Source organism: Papio anubis, chromosome 17, assembly GCF_008728515.1.
Source record: "Papio anubis isolate 15944 chromosome 17, Panubis1.0, whole genome shotgun sequence".
NCBI lineage: Eukaryota > Metazoa > Chordata > Mammalia > Primates > Cercopithecidae > Papio > Papio anubis.
The window spans coordinates 17,577,877-17,593,926 of NC_044992.1; the positions used below are offsets into that span (position 1 = coordinate 17,577,877).

Below are 16,050 nucleotides of genomic sequence, written 5' to 3' on the forward strand. Positions count from 1 at the left end.
CTCTCTGTTGCAGCAAGGTGGAGGAAAGCCAGGGAGAGTAAAACGCTAGAATCTTCCTAATAGCTTTGCCCTACACCATGGTCTAAATGATTATGGCCAAGTGGCTACATAGTATTTTATTTTTCTAGAATTACATCCAGCTGTGAGAAAGCCAGGTTCAAATTTAAATCCTTTAATTAATAACCTGTCCCAGAATTACTAACAGTGAGACTTAAACAAATTTTGATTTGTGAAGAAAACATGAAAAAAGTCCAAAAGAAACCCCCTCAGAGGGCCCAAGTGTCAATGGTTCCCCTGTGGAGCAGCTCATCCATTTCTCAAGTGGGGGTCCTCCGGCAGGCGGCTTCCTCTGTGGCGCCAGGCGGGTCCAGAGCGGACCGGCTGCTTTAGAAGTCGGGCAGGCCAGGCAGAGGGAAGAGAGAGGCGAAGCTCTCAACCTCCTCCCGGAGAGCCTGCACGGCCCCCTGGTACTTATCCCCTGCCAGTCTCTCCTTGAACTCCTTCAGGGTGGCTCTGACACCAACGTCGCTCTGGATCTGCAGGGTCAGCTCTATCCCTGTGCGACAACACACAAGTGAGTCACCCCACACTACACACCAAGTGAGGCGCAATGGCTGGGGGCCGAGGCACAACTGCCAGAATGTCCCCCAGCTGGGGAGTACAGCAGGGCACAAGGTCTCCATGCTTACCTCAGTTACTCTCGGATGCACCCACCCTTAGATGTCCTGGGTAGCCCAAATTTATAAACCTCTCAGACAAGGTGATTTACGTAAGTGTTTTTTGCTGTCTCCCACCCCAACACTCAGCCTTGGTGCAGAATTGTCTTTCAGTGGCAGGATCTCAGCTACTCATCACAATCAGAAACTAAATACACACGATAAGATGTGGCAACTTCCAAAAGCTTATCCTTACCTCTGTGAATAAACTGGGCTACTTTTTGGAAGTCTTTTTCCAAAAGTCCGCGAGACGTCAGTGCTGGGGTCCCCAGCCGCAGTCCACTGGGCCGCAGAGCACTTCTGTCACCTACAAGATAAATGGGGCTCTGTCCCTAAGCCACATTGTCACCACTGTGACAATGGTGCATTTAAAAAGGGACATGTGGGCAAAAGAGAACTGGACTGAGGATACCGGCTGTCTGCAGCAAGGAGAGTACAACTGATTCAGAAACTAAAATAGAACACAAGGCACAAGGAGGCACAACCACGTTTTGGCCGTTCTTACTTAATTACTAGTACACAAAGTGGTCTGATGTGCCCCTTGCTCCTAAAAATGAGGTTAACATCTGTCTGGGTCTGAGATGCGTCATCAATATCTTGTTAACAACCCAGAGAAAAATGCAGCCTCTGGATTCCAGAGGCCCTGACCTCCCTCATCTAATGAATGTACCACCTCCAGCGGCTCCACATCAGTCTTTTTGATCCCTGGCAGGGTCAGGGCCAAGTACAAAGGCGCAGCCGAGAGACAGCCAAGGTATGGTCCCCGCCCCTGCTCCAGTTTTTTTTTTTTCCTGAGACAGTCTCACTCTGTCGCCCAAGGTGGAGTGCAATGGTGTGATCTCAGCTCACTGCAGCCTCTGCCTCCCAGGTTCAAGCGATTCTTCTGCCTCAGCCTCCCGAGTAGCTAGGACTACAGGCGTGTGCTACCACGCCCGGCTAATTTTTTGCATTTTTAGTAGGGACGGGGTTTTACCATTAGCCGTCTCAATCTCCTGACCTCGTGATTCACCCACCCTGGCCTCCCAAAGTGCTGGAATTACAGGCGTGAACCACCGTGCCCAGCCCAGTTTTTTGTTTGTTTGTTTGTTAGACAGAGTCTCATTCTGTTGCCCAGGCTGGAGTGCAGTGGTACAATCTCCATTCACTGCAACCTCTGCTTCCCAGGTTCAAGTGTCTCTCCTGCCTCAGCCTCCCGAGTAGCTGGGATTAGAGGTATGCACCACCATGCCCAGCTAATTGTTCTATTTTTAGTAGCGACAGGGTTTCACCATTTTGGCCAGGCTGGTCTTAAATTCCTGACCTCAAGTGATCCGCCTGTCTCGGCCTCCCAAAGTGCTGGGATTACAGGCGTGAGCCACCGTGCCCCATCCCCACTCCAGTTTTTATCTGAGGTCTGTCTCCAGAGCCAGTATCTTCATCAGCTACAACTTTGGCCAGAAGAAATGCAGATGGGAGAGGAGTGAAGGAGAAGGCCAAGGATGATTCTTACCTGGGCAGGTGTTCTTGTTGCAGGCAATAGAACAGGCTTCTAGCACCTTCTCAGCCCTTCCACCGTCTGTGCCTTTGGAACGGAGATCCACGAGGATCAAATGGTTATCAGAACCACCTGGAAACAAAATTGGACACATAGAAATGCAGGCTAATTCTATGCCGTGAAGGAATCTGTGACATGAAGGCAAGGGTGAAGGCGGCCAAAGCAGATGAGGTCAGGAAGGTGAGCACCCCCACCACATGGCCTGGGACTCTAATGCCCACGAGAGATGTGCGTGCCTAAGAACGTGAAAGGAAGGATAGAGCACTTTTGAAAGGGGTAACTGATCATATAGCAGAGGGCCTGACATTCCCATTGGGAAGGGACAGCTTCCTCAGGCTGCTCCTGTCTCGTTTCTCTGACACGTTGCTTGGGCATTTCTCTAACATTGATGGTAAAGGCTCCCCCGAAGGCAGCATGAGTATTGGGCAGTGGTTCAATTTACTTTGTCTGGGGGGTAAGGGGCATGCTCACGGAGCACATTAGGTGCCAGACACTGTAGCCTGTGGTAGGTTTTTCCCGGATCCCGTGAGGCTGATGGTATTATCAAAGTGTCAGGTGACAACAGCAAGGCTAACAGAGTTTTCTGCACCTGGTCCGAGGTCACACAGGAGGATCCTTCCACTCTGAACCTTCATTAAGCCGGGGTACTGCCTTGGGTGCTGACGGCACTAGGGCCTCTGCTTCTGGGCTGTGTTGCAGGGATCCCTTTGAAGATGCGGGCGAGCTAGGGCTCCAGCTTGGCTTTGCAGCCCCCCAGCTGTGCCCACCCACTTGCTGTGTGGCTTTAGGCAGGCAGCTCAACATGGTGAAACCTCAGATGCCCATTTGTAACAAAAACACCAATAATTCACAGGGCTGTCACGAGGTTTAAGGAAGATACCGGACACAGTGCTTCTCAGTGCCAGGCACCAAAGCGGGCATTCACAAGCATTATCTATTTCAGCCGTGTGCATCGGGCCCTCAGAGGGTAGAGTGACAATGACAAAGTCACCAGGGAGAGGGCAGGCCCATGCCATGAGATGCCCCTGGTGACAGGGACTATGGCCTAAACCCTCACAACTCCAAGGGTGGCTCCCAGACCAGCATCACCCAAGACCGGGTCAGAATCTGCATCGTACCAGCAGCCCCAGGGGTGGTGTGCACATCCAAGTTTGAGAAACAGGGACCTAAAGCAGTGGTCCCCAACCTTTTTGGCACCAGGAACTGTGGAAGACAGTTTTTCCATGGATGCCATCGGGGGATGGTTTTGGGATGAAACTTCTGCCTCAGATCATCGGGCATGAGATTCTCAGAAGGATGCAGGTATAATCAGAAGGAAAAAAAAGATAGTTTCTCTAAAGAGGCCCAACCTAGATCCCTCACATGTGCAGTTCACAACAGGGTTCAGCTCCTGTGAGAATATAATGCTGCCATTGATCTGACAGGAGGCAGAGCTCAGGTGGCAATGCTCTCGGCCCCGCTCACTTCCTACTATGCAGCCAGGTTCCTAACAGGCCACAAACTAGTACTAGTCCGTGGCCTGGAGGTTGCGGACTCCTGAGCTAAAGCACCCTGAAGGTCACAGTCCACATGAGGACTTCTTGGGCTTTGTTATTTGAAGACATGGAGGATGAAGGGAGAACAGAAAGTAAGTGAAGTAGAACATAAAAGAGGGTGTGGCTGGTACTGCTGAGGAGACACCACTGGCCCGGCCTTTCCAGGCGCCACACATGCAGGATTGGGTGGGAGCCCCACTCCTTAGACCAGGGGTCCTGTGATCCCTGTAAAGGGCAAAGGGCATGGTGCAGAGAGTGGGCACTCAGGTCTATACACAGCAGGACCCACATTCCTGGACCACACCACTGCTAGCACAACCGGCAGTCTCGTGGGACTCGGTATCAAGTCGCCCTTCCTCAGGAGGATCGAGTATGCTGCCTGCCAAAAAGAATGCGCTCTCCCCGTGGAAACCTGCAGTGGCTGTGAGGTGGATGGCACCCCACAGTGGGGCCCTGACCTGGGAAGTCCATCTCATTCACAGCCCACAGCTCCAGAATGTACAGATCCAAACATGGCTATAGCAAGCCAACTCCCCAGGAACATGCAGCAAACTGGGAGGGGACAGCCCGTGCACCCCCAGCTCAGCGGGGTGAGAGAAGACACTCCCGTGGCACAGTGCCAGGCATCACCACAGAGTCCTGGCTCTGCCACCTACCGGGTGTGTGACCACTACAGTCCAACCTCTCGTGAGCCTCAGGTCATCCTCCTGCAAAGCTGTTCTGAGGACATGCAGTCCTTATGCTGGTGACCAATGACAGCCACTATTCCCAACATCTGGGGCTCACCCAAGGGGGCAGCTGGCTGGTCTGAGGCAGGGGGAGGCTTTCCAGCTGGAGGTGAGGCTGACCTCCTCCCAAGGTGGGCCCCAGTCATTGCAGATGCAGCAGCAGAGCCTGGACCACATCCCGGTTGCACAAACTGAGGAGCAAGCCCTAATGCAACCACAAGAACAGGCCTGCTGAACACCATCTGTGTCTGTACCTGTGACTATTTTGTAGCCCAGCTCCATCAGTGCCTCAGACAGAGCCCTGCAGTTGGCCACCACCTGGTGCTGATAAACTTTAAATTCCAGAGTCATAGCTTGCTTCAGGGCCACAGCAACCCCTGGACAGGAAGAGACAATAGGTCAGGAGACTAGGATAAAATCATACACAGATGATGAGTCAAACAACATTCCTGTTTTTACTCAAGCTTCCTTGCTTTTCAATGTCACCCCTTGCTTTTGGGTTGGATTACATTTTCCTCCAAAATGATATATTTAAAAATTTATTATTATTATTTATTTATTTTTTGAGATGGAATTTCACTCCTGTCGCCCAGGCTGGAGTGCAGTGGCATGATCTTGGCTCACTGCAACCTCGGCCTCCCAGGTTCAAGTGATTCTTCTGCCTCAGCCTCCCTAATAGCTGGGACTATAAGCACACGCCACCACGCCCAGCTAATTTTTGTTGGTATTTTTAGTAGAGATAGGGTTTCACTATATTGGCCAGGCTGGTCTTGAACTCCTGACCTCAAGTGATCCACCTGCCTTGGCCTCCCCGAGTGCTGGGACTACAGGCATGAACACCATGCCCAGCCAAAAAAATTTTTTATTTTTGTATTTTTTGAACAGGGTCTCACTCCCATTGCATAGGCTGGAGTGCAGTGGCACGATCACAGTTCACTGCAGCCTTGGCTTCCTGGGCTCAGATGATCCTCCCATCTCAGTCTCCTGAGTAGGTGAGACTACAGGTACAGCCTACCACACCTGGCTAATTTTTTTTTTTTTTTTTTTGAGAGATGGGAGTCTCACTCTGTCACCCAGGCTGGAGTGCAGTGGCGCGATCTCGGTTCACTGCAACCTCCGCCTCCCAGGTTCAAGCGATTCTCCTGCCTCAGCTTCCTAAGTAGCTGGGACTACAGGCATGTGCCACCATGTTCAGCTAAGTTTTGTATTTTTCAGTAGAGACAGGGTTTCACTATATGTTGGCCAGGCTGGTCTGGAACTTTTTTTTTTTTTTTTTTGAGGCAGAGTGTCGCTCCATCGCCCAGGCTGGAGTGCAGTGGTACAATCTCAGCTCACTGCAAGCTCCGCCTCCCAGGTTCACGCCATTCTCCTGCCTCAGCCTCCCGAGTAGCTGGGACTACAGGCACCCGCCACCGTGCCCGGCTAATTTTTTGTATTTTTAGAAGAGATAGGGTTTCACCGTGGTCTCGATCTCCTGACCTCGTGATCTGCCGGCCTCGGCCTCCCAAAGTGCTGGGATTACAGGCATGAGCCACTGCGCCCGGCCTGGTCTGGAACTCTTGACCTCAAGTGATCCACCCACTTCGGCCTCCCAAAGTGCTGGGACTATAGGCGTGAGCCACTGCGCCGGGCCATGCCTGGCTAATTTTTTATATTTTTAGTAGAGACGCGGTTTCTCCATGTTGGCCAGGCTGGTCTCAAACTCCTGGGCTCAAGTGACCTGCCCGCCTCAGCCTCTCAAAGTGCTGGGATTATAGGCGTGAGCCACTGCGCCCAGTTGATATGCTTCTCTGAGGAACTGCTGTTGAGGTAAGCGTGGAAGTTTCCCTAAGCGTGGAAGTTCTGTGCTAACATTACCATACCAAAGCTGTTAAGCAAGATGGATTTTACATCCTTTTTAATCTTGATGTGTGAAAACGATTACTTAGCAGCCCTAAGAGCTGATGCTCTGACGCCAGATGATGCAGCTCTCTCAGGTCAGAGCGCAGGTAGGAGGTGCAGCCTTCGTCCTACCCTGCACCACCGTTCAGACTCATCTGGTACCTTGCATTCAGTCCTGAGGGCTGCTTCAAGGGACACAGAGAATGGAGGGTAAGGAGAAGCCACAGGCCTGTGTCCCGCACACAGCCGCCTATCGATACTTGTGAAAACAACTGCAAAGGGCGTCCAGAGCAGCTGGGGATGGGGTGATCCCTGCATCCCAGAGTTGAAGCAGCCGTGGGTGCCAAGTGTGTAGGTGTGATGGGAGAACATGAGAACACGCCTGGGACCCCAGCTCCTTCCACCCCTTATGCCCAATATCTCCCGATCGCTGCTGTCCCCAGGTTCCTCTCTAGAAGTGCTCGTGCGTCTCCTGACCGAGAAGCTACACCTTCATCCTGAGCCCCTTAGCGGGAATGAGTTCTACCAATGTCCTTGTCCCACGAAGGCAGTGGGATGACTCTTGAGTCATCACAAATGTCCTAAGCTACTTGTACAAAGAGAAAAAGAACAAGTCAATGAGAACCTGCTGGGCAGTCATGGAATCTGACTCAGGAGTCACTGATATGGCACTGGTGCAGGGTGGGAGGCTCTGACACAGGGGCCTCCACCACCACAGGCCAGGTCCATCAAGGGCAAGGGGGCTCATCCTGCAGGGTTTGGACCCCAATCTCTCTCACCTGTGCTTTGCCCTCTCCTAACTGTCAGATTCCTTCCCTAAGAGGGCTCTATGTACTTTACAAAACCCAGCCTGACCCACAAGTTTGCCTCTGGGTGGCCGTATACATGGAGTGGACGCCATTCCCTACTGTCCCTACCTTAGGCCAGTCTCAACCATGCTCTACTCTGTGTTAGCATCTCCCGGACAGAGACAGCCCTCCAGCTTTTTCCCCAGCGTGGAAGTCCTGGCACACGATTTTGGAGGACAGGTGAGATGGGAATTAGGGGCCACAGGATGAGCAGAAGCAGATGATGTTTTACCAGCAATGGCGTGGTTGTGGGGACCTCCCTGCAGGCCAGGGAACACAGCAGAATTGATAAGAGACTCCAGGTTGTACAGAATCTCTTTGCCAGTCTTGGGATCCACACTTTTCACTCCTAGAGGAAGAAAAACATCACAATGGGATCATATGGGGTGTCCCCTCTTTTTCGTTTTAGGCTCAAACCCAGACTGGCCAGGGAAGTATCAAGCACAAGCCTGGCCTTTATCCTGGCATGGAGAACTGGTTTGTAACACAGCGGAGCAGACGGGGGCCCTTGCCTCCTGAGGGCAGACCAGTATCCTTATTCTTTGGAAACGAGGACATCATGGATGACTCTGGCTAGAATGCTGGTTTCAGCACCTCAGCTGTCCACTTGCCTCCTCTGATGGCATCTCTTTTTAACACGACTATAACAAGGCCTTAAAAATGAAAGGACAGGCTAGACGCGGTGACTCACACCTGTAATCCCCGCACTTTGGGAGGCCAAGGCGGGGGTGGATCACAAGGTCAGGAGTTTGAGACCAGCCTGGCCAACATGGCGAAACCCCATCTCTCCTAAAAACACAAAAATTAGTCGGGCGTGGTGGTGTGCACCTGTAGTCCCAGCTACTCAGGAGGCTGAGGCAGAATTGCTTGAACCCGGGAGGCAAAGGTTGCAGTGAGCTGAGAGCACACCACTGCACTCCAGCCTGGGTGACACAGTGACACTCTGTCTCAAAAAAAAAAAAAAAAAGAAAAAAGAAAGGACAGAAATTTCCCTCCACTAACATTGTAACCAAGAATTCAAGAATTTGCCCTGGACATCTTTCCTGAAAGAAATGTCCACGTGGCCGGGCGCGGTGGCTCACACCTGTAATCCCAGCACTTTGGGAGGCTGAGGCAGATGGATCAACTGTCAGGAGTTCAAGACCAGCCTGGTCAACATAGTGAAACCCTGTCTCTATTAATAATACAAAAATCAGCTGGGTGTGGTGGCAGACACCTGTAATTCCAGCTACTTGGAAGGCTGAGGCAGGAGAACAGGTTGAACCCAGGAGGCGGAGGTTGCAGTGAGCCGAGATTGCGCCACTGCACTCCACCCTGGGCGACAAGAGCAAAACTATGTCTCCGGGGTAAAAAAAAAAAAAAAAAGTCCATGTAATCCCAGCACTTTGGGAGGCAGAGATGAGAGGATCACTTGAACCCAGGAGTTCAAGACCAGCCTGAGAAACAAAGAGAGAACCCATGTCCACAGAAAAATTTAAAAATTAGCCAGACATGGTGGCACACACCTGTGGTCCCAGCTACATGGGAGGGTGAGGTGGGAGGATTGCTTGGGCCCAGGGAGTTGAAGTTGCAGTGAGCTTCGATTGTACCACTGCACTGCAGCCTGAGTGACAGACTGAGACCCTGTCCCCAAAAATAAAATGTAAAGAGTCTCCAAGATGTGCTGAAGACAAAGCTCATGTGGCTGAAGATGGAGAACAAGGTTCCTTTCTGAGAAAAAGTTAACCATCAATAATAGCTACTATTCAGGCATAATCTGTAACAATTAACATCTATCTAGAGCTTCTAGTGAGCCAAGAACTGCTCTAATCACTTTACATAAATTCATTTAATCCTCAAAAGAACAGTCCAAAGGGACAGGTACTATTATTATAGTCCCCACTCTAGAGGTGAAGAAATGAGGCACAGAGAGGCTGCACAACCAGCCCAAAGTCATACAGCGGGTGTGCAGCGGAGCAAGTATTTGCTCTGACAGGCTGGCTCCAGAATCCCTCAGCACTGGGTGAAATGAATCACATCAACACACAGTGGGGGAAAAAAACAAATGACTCCCGGGCAGGTGGGAATGGCTACCTGCCTCAGAAACATCAGCACAGCTAAAGATGGTGCTCAGAGGAGCAGAGAGGCAATAGGGTGTTGAGAAGCTGAGGGGGCATGTGGCTGTGTCTAGTCCCAGCCAGGGGCTGGGCAAGAAGACCCTGCATCAGGTAAGAGTAATATAGTCACCAGTGGGCTGGTGTCTCTGCCGATGCAAAGTTGGCGCATCAAGTCTCACCACAGGCTAAATGATGACCTGACCACTAACAGGCTTTCCAGGTAAGGGAATTCGAAAATAAAGGGAGTGCCTAGGGGTAGGTTATAAGGTAACGGAAAGAAAAACCTTCACTAAAATGATATTAATGTTTATACATCCATGTCTTCTAGTTTGACTACTGTGAGTCTTTGTCTTTGAGAAACATGATGGACCACTGTAAGTTTACCAGAATAATGCAGCCTTGTGAGGCCTCCCAGTAGCCCCCAGCCAGCCATGTACCCTCCTTTCATTCAAACACCTGCCTCTCGAGGGAAGGATTAGTTCAGCGACCGGCACCATCCTAACACGTAGTGGTTGCTGATCCCCCTCCTGTGTTCCTAGGACCTGGACGCACAAAAGTGAAGCAGGGGCTGTGGCTGACGGCCTCCTTCTGGGGAATCCTTTCTTTTTTTTCTTTTTCTTTTTGAGACAGAGTCTCGCTCTGTCGCCCAGGCCGGAGTGCAGTGGCACGATCTCGGCTCACTGCAAGCTCCGCCTCCTGGGTTCACGCCATTCTCCTGCCTCAGCCTCCAAAGTAGCTGGGACCACAGGCATCCACCACCACACCCGGCTAATGTTTTGTGTTTTTAGTAGAGACGGGGTTTCACCGTGTCAGCCAGGATGGTCTCGATCTGACCTTGTGATCCGCCCGCCTCGGCCTCCCAAACTGCTGGGATTACAGGTGTGAGCCCTCACGCCCCGCCGGGAATCCTTTCTGTAAAGCCTGTCACTGCTCCTTCCTAAGCAGCTCTTTAAGGGACTGGGATCTTAAGATTTTCCAGGGATCCCAGGTCAGAGTTTTTCCCAGCTCCCTCAACTGAATCTGAACCCCCACAGGAGAAATGTAAACCACGGTACCCGTCTGTACCCAACATTCGGGAGCACACCTTTCCTGTAGAAGATCATGCCAGCTCGGCAGCCTCGCAGGGTCTTGTGAGTGGTGGTGGTCACCACGTGGCAGTGTTCAAATGGGGAGGGCACCACGCCAGCCACCACCAGCCCGCTGATGTGTGCCATGTCCGCCATGAGATACGCCCCGTTCTCATCTGCAATCTTCCGCAGCCGGGCATAGTCCAGGTTTCGGGAGTAGCAGCTGGTTCCTGAGACAGGAAGAGTGACACAGCTGCATCAGAGATGTCTACGGGCCAGCTGAGTTGGCTTCACACTGGCCTCTAGATACGCAGATCTGAAAGCCCAGAGATTTCTTCCCCTAAAATCTCAGAGCAAAAATGGAGAATGCCCTCAAAAAGCACCTCTGTGCTAAAGGCAACCACTCTGGCTGACTCTTCAACGTCTTGGTGGTTGAGATTTTCCCAACTACTATTGCCAACCCAGTCAGGGCCTGACATTTCTAGATGCTTCTCTGAGAACAGTCTCAGATCTTAATCCACGTAGCACAAAAAGCAGCAAACACACCTCTGTATCCTGAAAGAAACTAATATATGTGGACCCCAGAAACTCAGTTATCCAGGGCAGAAACTAGCAGTGGGCTCAACAGGGTGGGAACATCTTTCCATCCTCATTCTGTAAGAGGCACCAGGCTACTGGTGAACAAGGTCACTTTCCACCCCGCGCATCACCTGCGATGATCAACTTCGGGTGGAAGAGGCGTGCATTCTCCTCCAGCTGGTCATAGTTGATGTAGCCAGTGTCTGGGTTCACCTGTGGAATGTCAGGGAGGCAGGTTCAGGCGGCTTCCTCCAGCCACACCTGCCTCCTGTCCTCCCACCTGAACTCACTCCACCCGCCATGACAAAAGGAACGATGTCCTAGATGAAGACTTGAGGGTGAGACAGGATACTGGTGTGTTCAGCCTGCTCAACCAAGTATGGCTCACAGACCCAGGAGTCCCTGAGGAGTCCCAGGGTTGTAGTGAGCCCTGCTGCTGGGGCACTATCCCCCAAGAAGGAACCAAAAAGCACCTGCAGAATGAAACAAATGCGACAGGACCACACAACGTAAACCAAAACAGTTACCTTCAGGAACAAGACCAAAATGCCTGCTAATACCACTTCTATTCCAAGTATAATGAGGCAAGAAAAAGAAACAAAAGGCATAACAATTAGGAAAGAAGAAATTTAAACACTGACATCACACACAGACAATACAATATACCTAGAAAATCAAGATGCAAGGGGCCAACTGTTAGAATAAGCAAATTTAGCAAGGTCACTGGATACAGCATTGAAAAACAAAAAGTAGGGCCCGGGTTCAGTGGCTCAGGCCTGTAATCCCAGCACTTTGGGAGGCTGAGGCGGGCGGATTATGAGGTCAGGAGATCGAGACCATCCTGGCTAACACGGTGAAACCCCGTCTTTACTAAAAATACAAAAAGTTAGCCGGGCGTGGTGGTGAGCGCCTGTAGTCCCAGCTACTCGGTAGGCTGAGACAGAACGGTGTGAACCCAGGTGGCGGAGCTTGCAGTGAGCCAAGATTGCGCCACTGCACTCCAGCCTGGGTGACAGAGCGAGACTCCATAAAAAAAAAAAAAAAAAAAAAGTATGTAAAAGCAAGAAAGATAGAAAATGAAATGTAAATAACAAAAACCATAAAAGGAAAGACATACCAAACCTTTACATGAAACATCATTGCTTTGTGTATTTTGTGTCACAAAATGCTTGACAAATTATAGTAATTAAGGCAGCATACATTCGTGGAAGGGCAAAGCATCTGGCTTAACCAGAAGCAGAACCACACGCAACACAGGTCATTGGATCCATGCCAGTGGTGACGCCACAGTGCAGTGGGGGAGAGGGTGACCTTTTCAATTAATGGCACTGGACCAACTGGGCATCCATGTGGACAAAAACGTTATCCAGATGCCCGCCTCACCCACACAAAGAAATCAATTCCAGATTCAGCAATCCCACTTGTGAATCTATATCCTAAGAACTTGAAATCAGTATGTCAAAGAAACATGTGCACTCCCATGTTCACTGCAGCACTATTCACAATTGCCAAATTACAGAATAAATCCATGTCCATCAACAGATGAATGGACAAAGGAAATGTGACACATATATACACACAATGTAATAATAATCAGCCTGAAAAAAGAAATTCTGTCATTTACAACAACACCGATGAACTTGGAGGACCTCATGCTAAGTGAAATAGGCCAGGCTCAGAAAGACAAATACCGCATGATCCCACTTCTTCTTTTTTGAGACAGAGGCTCACTCTGTCGCCCAGGCTGCAGTGCAGTGGTGCCATCTCGGCTCACTGCAACCTCCACCTCCCGGGTTCAAGCGATTCTCCCACTCAGCCTCCTGAATAGCTGGGACCACGGGCAGTGCCACCACACCCAGCTAATTTTTGTATTTTTGTAGAGATGGGGTTTCGCCATGTTGCCCAGGCTGGTCTCAAACTCCTGGACTCAAGTGATCCTCCCACTTCGACCTCCCAAACTGCTGAGATTACAGGTGTGAGCCACTGCACCTGGCCGTGTGATCTTACTTCTATGTGAAATCTAAAACAACTGAACTGCTGAGCGCGGTGGCTCACACCTGCAGTTCCAGCACTTTGGGAGGCCAAGGCAGGTGGATTACCTGAGGACAGGTGTTCGAGACCAGCCTGGCCAACATGGTGAAACCCCGTCTCTACTAAACATACAAAAATTAGCCAGGCATGGTGGCACATGCCTGTAATCCCAGCTACTCAGGAGGCTGAGGCAGGAGAATCACTTGAACCTAGGAGGTGGAGGTTGCTGTGAGTCGAGATGGCGCCACTGCACTCTAGCCTGGGTGACAAAGCGAGACTCCGTCTCAAAAGAAATAAATTAAATTAAATAAATAAATAAAACAAACGAACTCACAGAAGCAAGGTAGAATGTGGTTACCAGTCATTGAAGGGTGGCAGACAATGGAGAGATACTGAGCAAAGGGTACAAAGTTGCAATTAGACAGGAAGAAAAATAATAAATATTTAAGGAGTGGGATATGTTGGTTAACTTGATTCAATAATTCTGCACTGTGTATACAAATCATAACATCACTGTGCATCCCTTAATTATATATAATTTGTTAAAAAAAAAAAAAAGAAGTCAATTCCAGACAGATTGTAGACCTCAATGTAAAATTTAAAATAATTTATTTTTCTTTTTTGGAAACACATCTCTTAGGAAGTTCATTTTATTAAACTTCTATAAACATATGGGTCAGCCGGGCGTGGTGGCTCACGTCTGTAATCCCAGCACTTTGGGAGGCTGAGCGGGGCAGATCACCTGAGGTCAGGAGCTCGAGACCAGCCTGGCCAACATGGTGGAACTCTGCCTCTACTAAAAACACAAAATTAGCCAGGCATGGTGGTGCACACCTGCAGTCCCAGCGACTTGGGAAGCTAAGGGAGAAGAATTGCTTAAACCCAGGAGGCAGAGGTTGCAGTGAGCTGAGATCGTGCCACTGCACTCTAGCCTGGGTGACAAGAGTGAAACTGTCTCAAAAAAAAAAAAAAAAAAAAAAAGGGTCAGCTGGATGCGGTGGCTCATGCCTGTAATACCAGCACTTTGGGAGGCTGAGTTAGGCTCTGGCTGAGCCCAGGAGTCCAAGACCAGCCTGGCAACATGGCAAAACCTCATCTCCACAAAAAATACAAAAATTAGCCAGGCATGGTGGCATGCGTCTCTAGTCCCAGCTACTTGGGAACTGAAGAGGGAAGATCGCTTGAGTCCGGGAAGCAGAGGTTGCAGTGAACTGACATAGAGCCACTTCACTCCAGCCTGGGAGACAAAGCCAGATGCTGTCTCAAAAAAAAAAAAAAAAAAGTCACAGGGAGGCACACATAGCCAGCAGAGCATGGAGTGCACCACAGGAAAAACTGGGCTCTGGGATCTGAGAAGCCTCAGGAAAGAGGAGACAGAGAGGCTCCCTCTTCTGAAGGCCCTGCCCCAACCTTCCTTCCTCTTACCTTGGTGACCCCCTCAGAAACTACCAGCACATCTGGAGTGAAAGGTTTCAGGATTGGTGGTCCCTCTTTCCAAACAAAAAAGGCACTTACAATCCAACCCAACTACAGAAGCTTGGCCGCAAGGTTTCGGGAACCAAGACCTCATCGAGAAAGTCAAGTGGAAAGATGATTTGTGGTTTTGTTTTCTGTGTTTTGCTTCAAGGGTGTGGTTCTTTCTCAGTCACCTGAATTTGGCAAAGAAACTGTTTTATGAAATGAAATATCAACGGCTGACCTCCAGTAAAAATGGACATAATTCACCAGGCGCAGTGGCTCACGCCTGTAATCCCAGCTCTTAGGGAGGCAGAAGCAGGAGGATAGCTTGAGTCCAGGAGTGTGAGACTCGCCTGGGCAACACAGGGAGACCTTGTTCTCCACAAAAAGGAAAAAAAAAAAAAAAGATAAAAAAAAACGGACATGATAATACAATTTTTTGTGTAGCCACAATTAAAAAAAAAAAAAAAAAAAGTCTGTGCTGCTTTCTCCCCTTTTAATAGATTTTTCAAAGGTTTTTATTTCCTTTTTTTAATCTTGAGAGTGAGACAACAGAACAATTCCTAGAAGAATTCGCAGGCATTTATAATAAACTGCAGATGGGGTCCACAGTGCACAGAGGATAAGGAGACCCCAGTAGTCACTCAGGACCAGGGACAGGGAGGAATTCTCCAGTCACAGTGGGGATGGGCCAAAAACACAAAATAGAAGGTTAGTGTTGCTGTTGCTTGGCCCTGTGTGGGGCTCCTGCTGTGGAGCGGGGCGGGGGCTAAAGGTGGAGGCAGGTGGTCTGGTGCAGGCTGGGCAGGGCAGTGGCCCTAGGACACCCCCTGACCTCCAACTCTGTAGCCCAGTGGGGTGGAAGTGAGCTGCCTCTGGCTGCTGGTAAATGCCAGTAAGGTCTGTCTCCTCCTGCCCACCGAGGGCAGGACTCAAATCACCCCCCAGTGGGTGAGCTGCACCTCCTGCTGCCCAAACTGACCAGGGTCCCAGGTCCCACCTCTCCACGCCCATCCTGAGGTGCGTCCCCTCACTGCGCCCACAGGACTGCAGCCTGAACAATGTACATCAAAGACAGGGGGTGGCTGGAGGGAACTGGGTGCGGGATGCAGATTTTTTTTTTTTTTTTTGAAGATGGAGCCTCGCTCTGTTACCCAGGCTGGAGTGCACTGGTGCAGTCTTGGCTCACTGCAACCTCCGCCTCCCAGGTTCAAGTGGTCCTCCTGCCTCAGCCGCCTGAGTAGCTGGGACTACAGGTGTGTGCCACCAAGCCCAGCTAATTTTTGTATTTTTAGTAGAGACAGGGTTTTGCCATGTTGGCCGGGCTGGTCTCGAACTCCTGACCTCGGATGATTCCCCCCACCTCGGCCTCCCAAAGTGTGAGATTACAGGAGCGCGCCACCCTGTATTTTTAGTAGAGACGGGGTTTCAACCTGTGTTGGCCAGATTGGTCTCGAACTCCTGACCTCATGATCCACCTGCCTCAGCCTCCCAAAGTGCTGGGATAGTAAGTGTGAGCAACTGCACCCGGCCTTTTTTTTTTGAGATGGAGTTTCACTCTTGTCGCCCACTCTGGA

At 50.4% G+C, this 16,050-nt stretch overlaps 1 protein-coding gene across 4 annotated transcripts in view; it reads right to left on the bottom strand.

Moving 5' to 3' along the window:
- Positions 1-101: 101 nt before the first annotated feature.
- The window catches only part of SHMT1 (serine hydroxymethyltransferase 1), a 34,922-nt gene continuing 18,973 nt past the window's right edge, over positions 102-16,050 (bottom strand). For all 4 annotated transcript variants that reach the window (XM_003912432.5, XM_021928814.2, XM_009189827.3 and 1 more), the window contains 7 exons: positions 11,116-11,197; positions 10,423-10,635; positions 7,475-7,591; positions 4,768-4,890; positions 2,206-2,322; positions 913-1,023; positions 102-556 (listed from right to left, as the gene is read on the bottom strand). In XM_003912432.5, the coding sequence (XP_003912481.1) occupies positions 387-556; positions 913-1,023; positions 2,206-2,322; positions 4,768-4,890; positions 7,475-7,591; positions 10,423-10,635; positions 11,116-11,197 (933 nt within the window). In that variant the 3' untranslated portion in view covers positions 102-386. The remainder of the gene's footprint in view (positions 557-912; positions 1,024-2,205; positions 2,323-4,767; positions 4,891-7,474; positions 7,592-10,422; positions 10,636-11,115; positions 11,198-16,050) is intronic.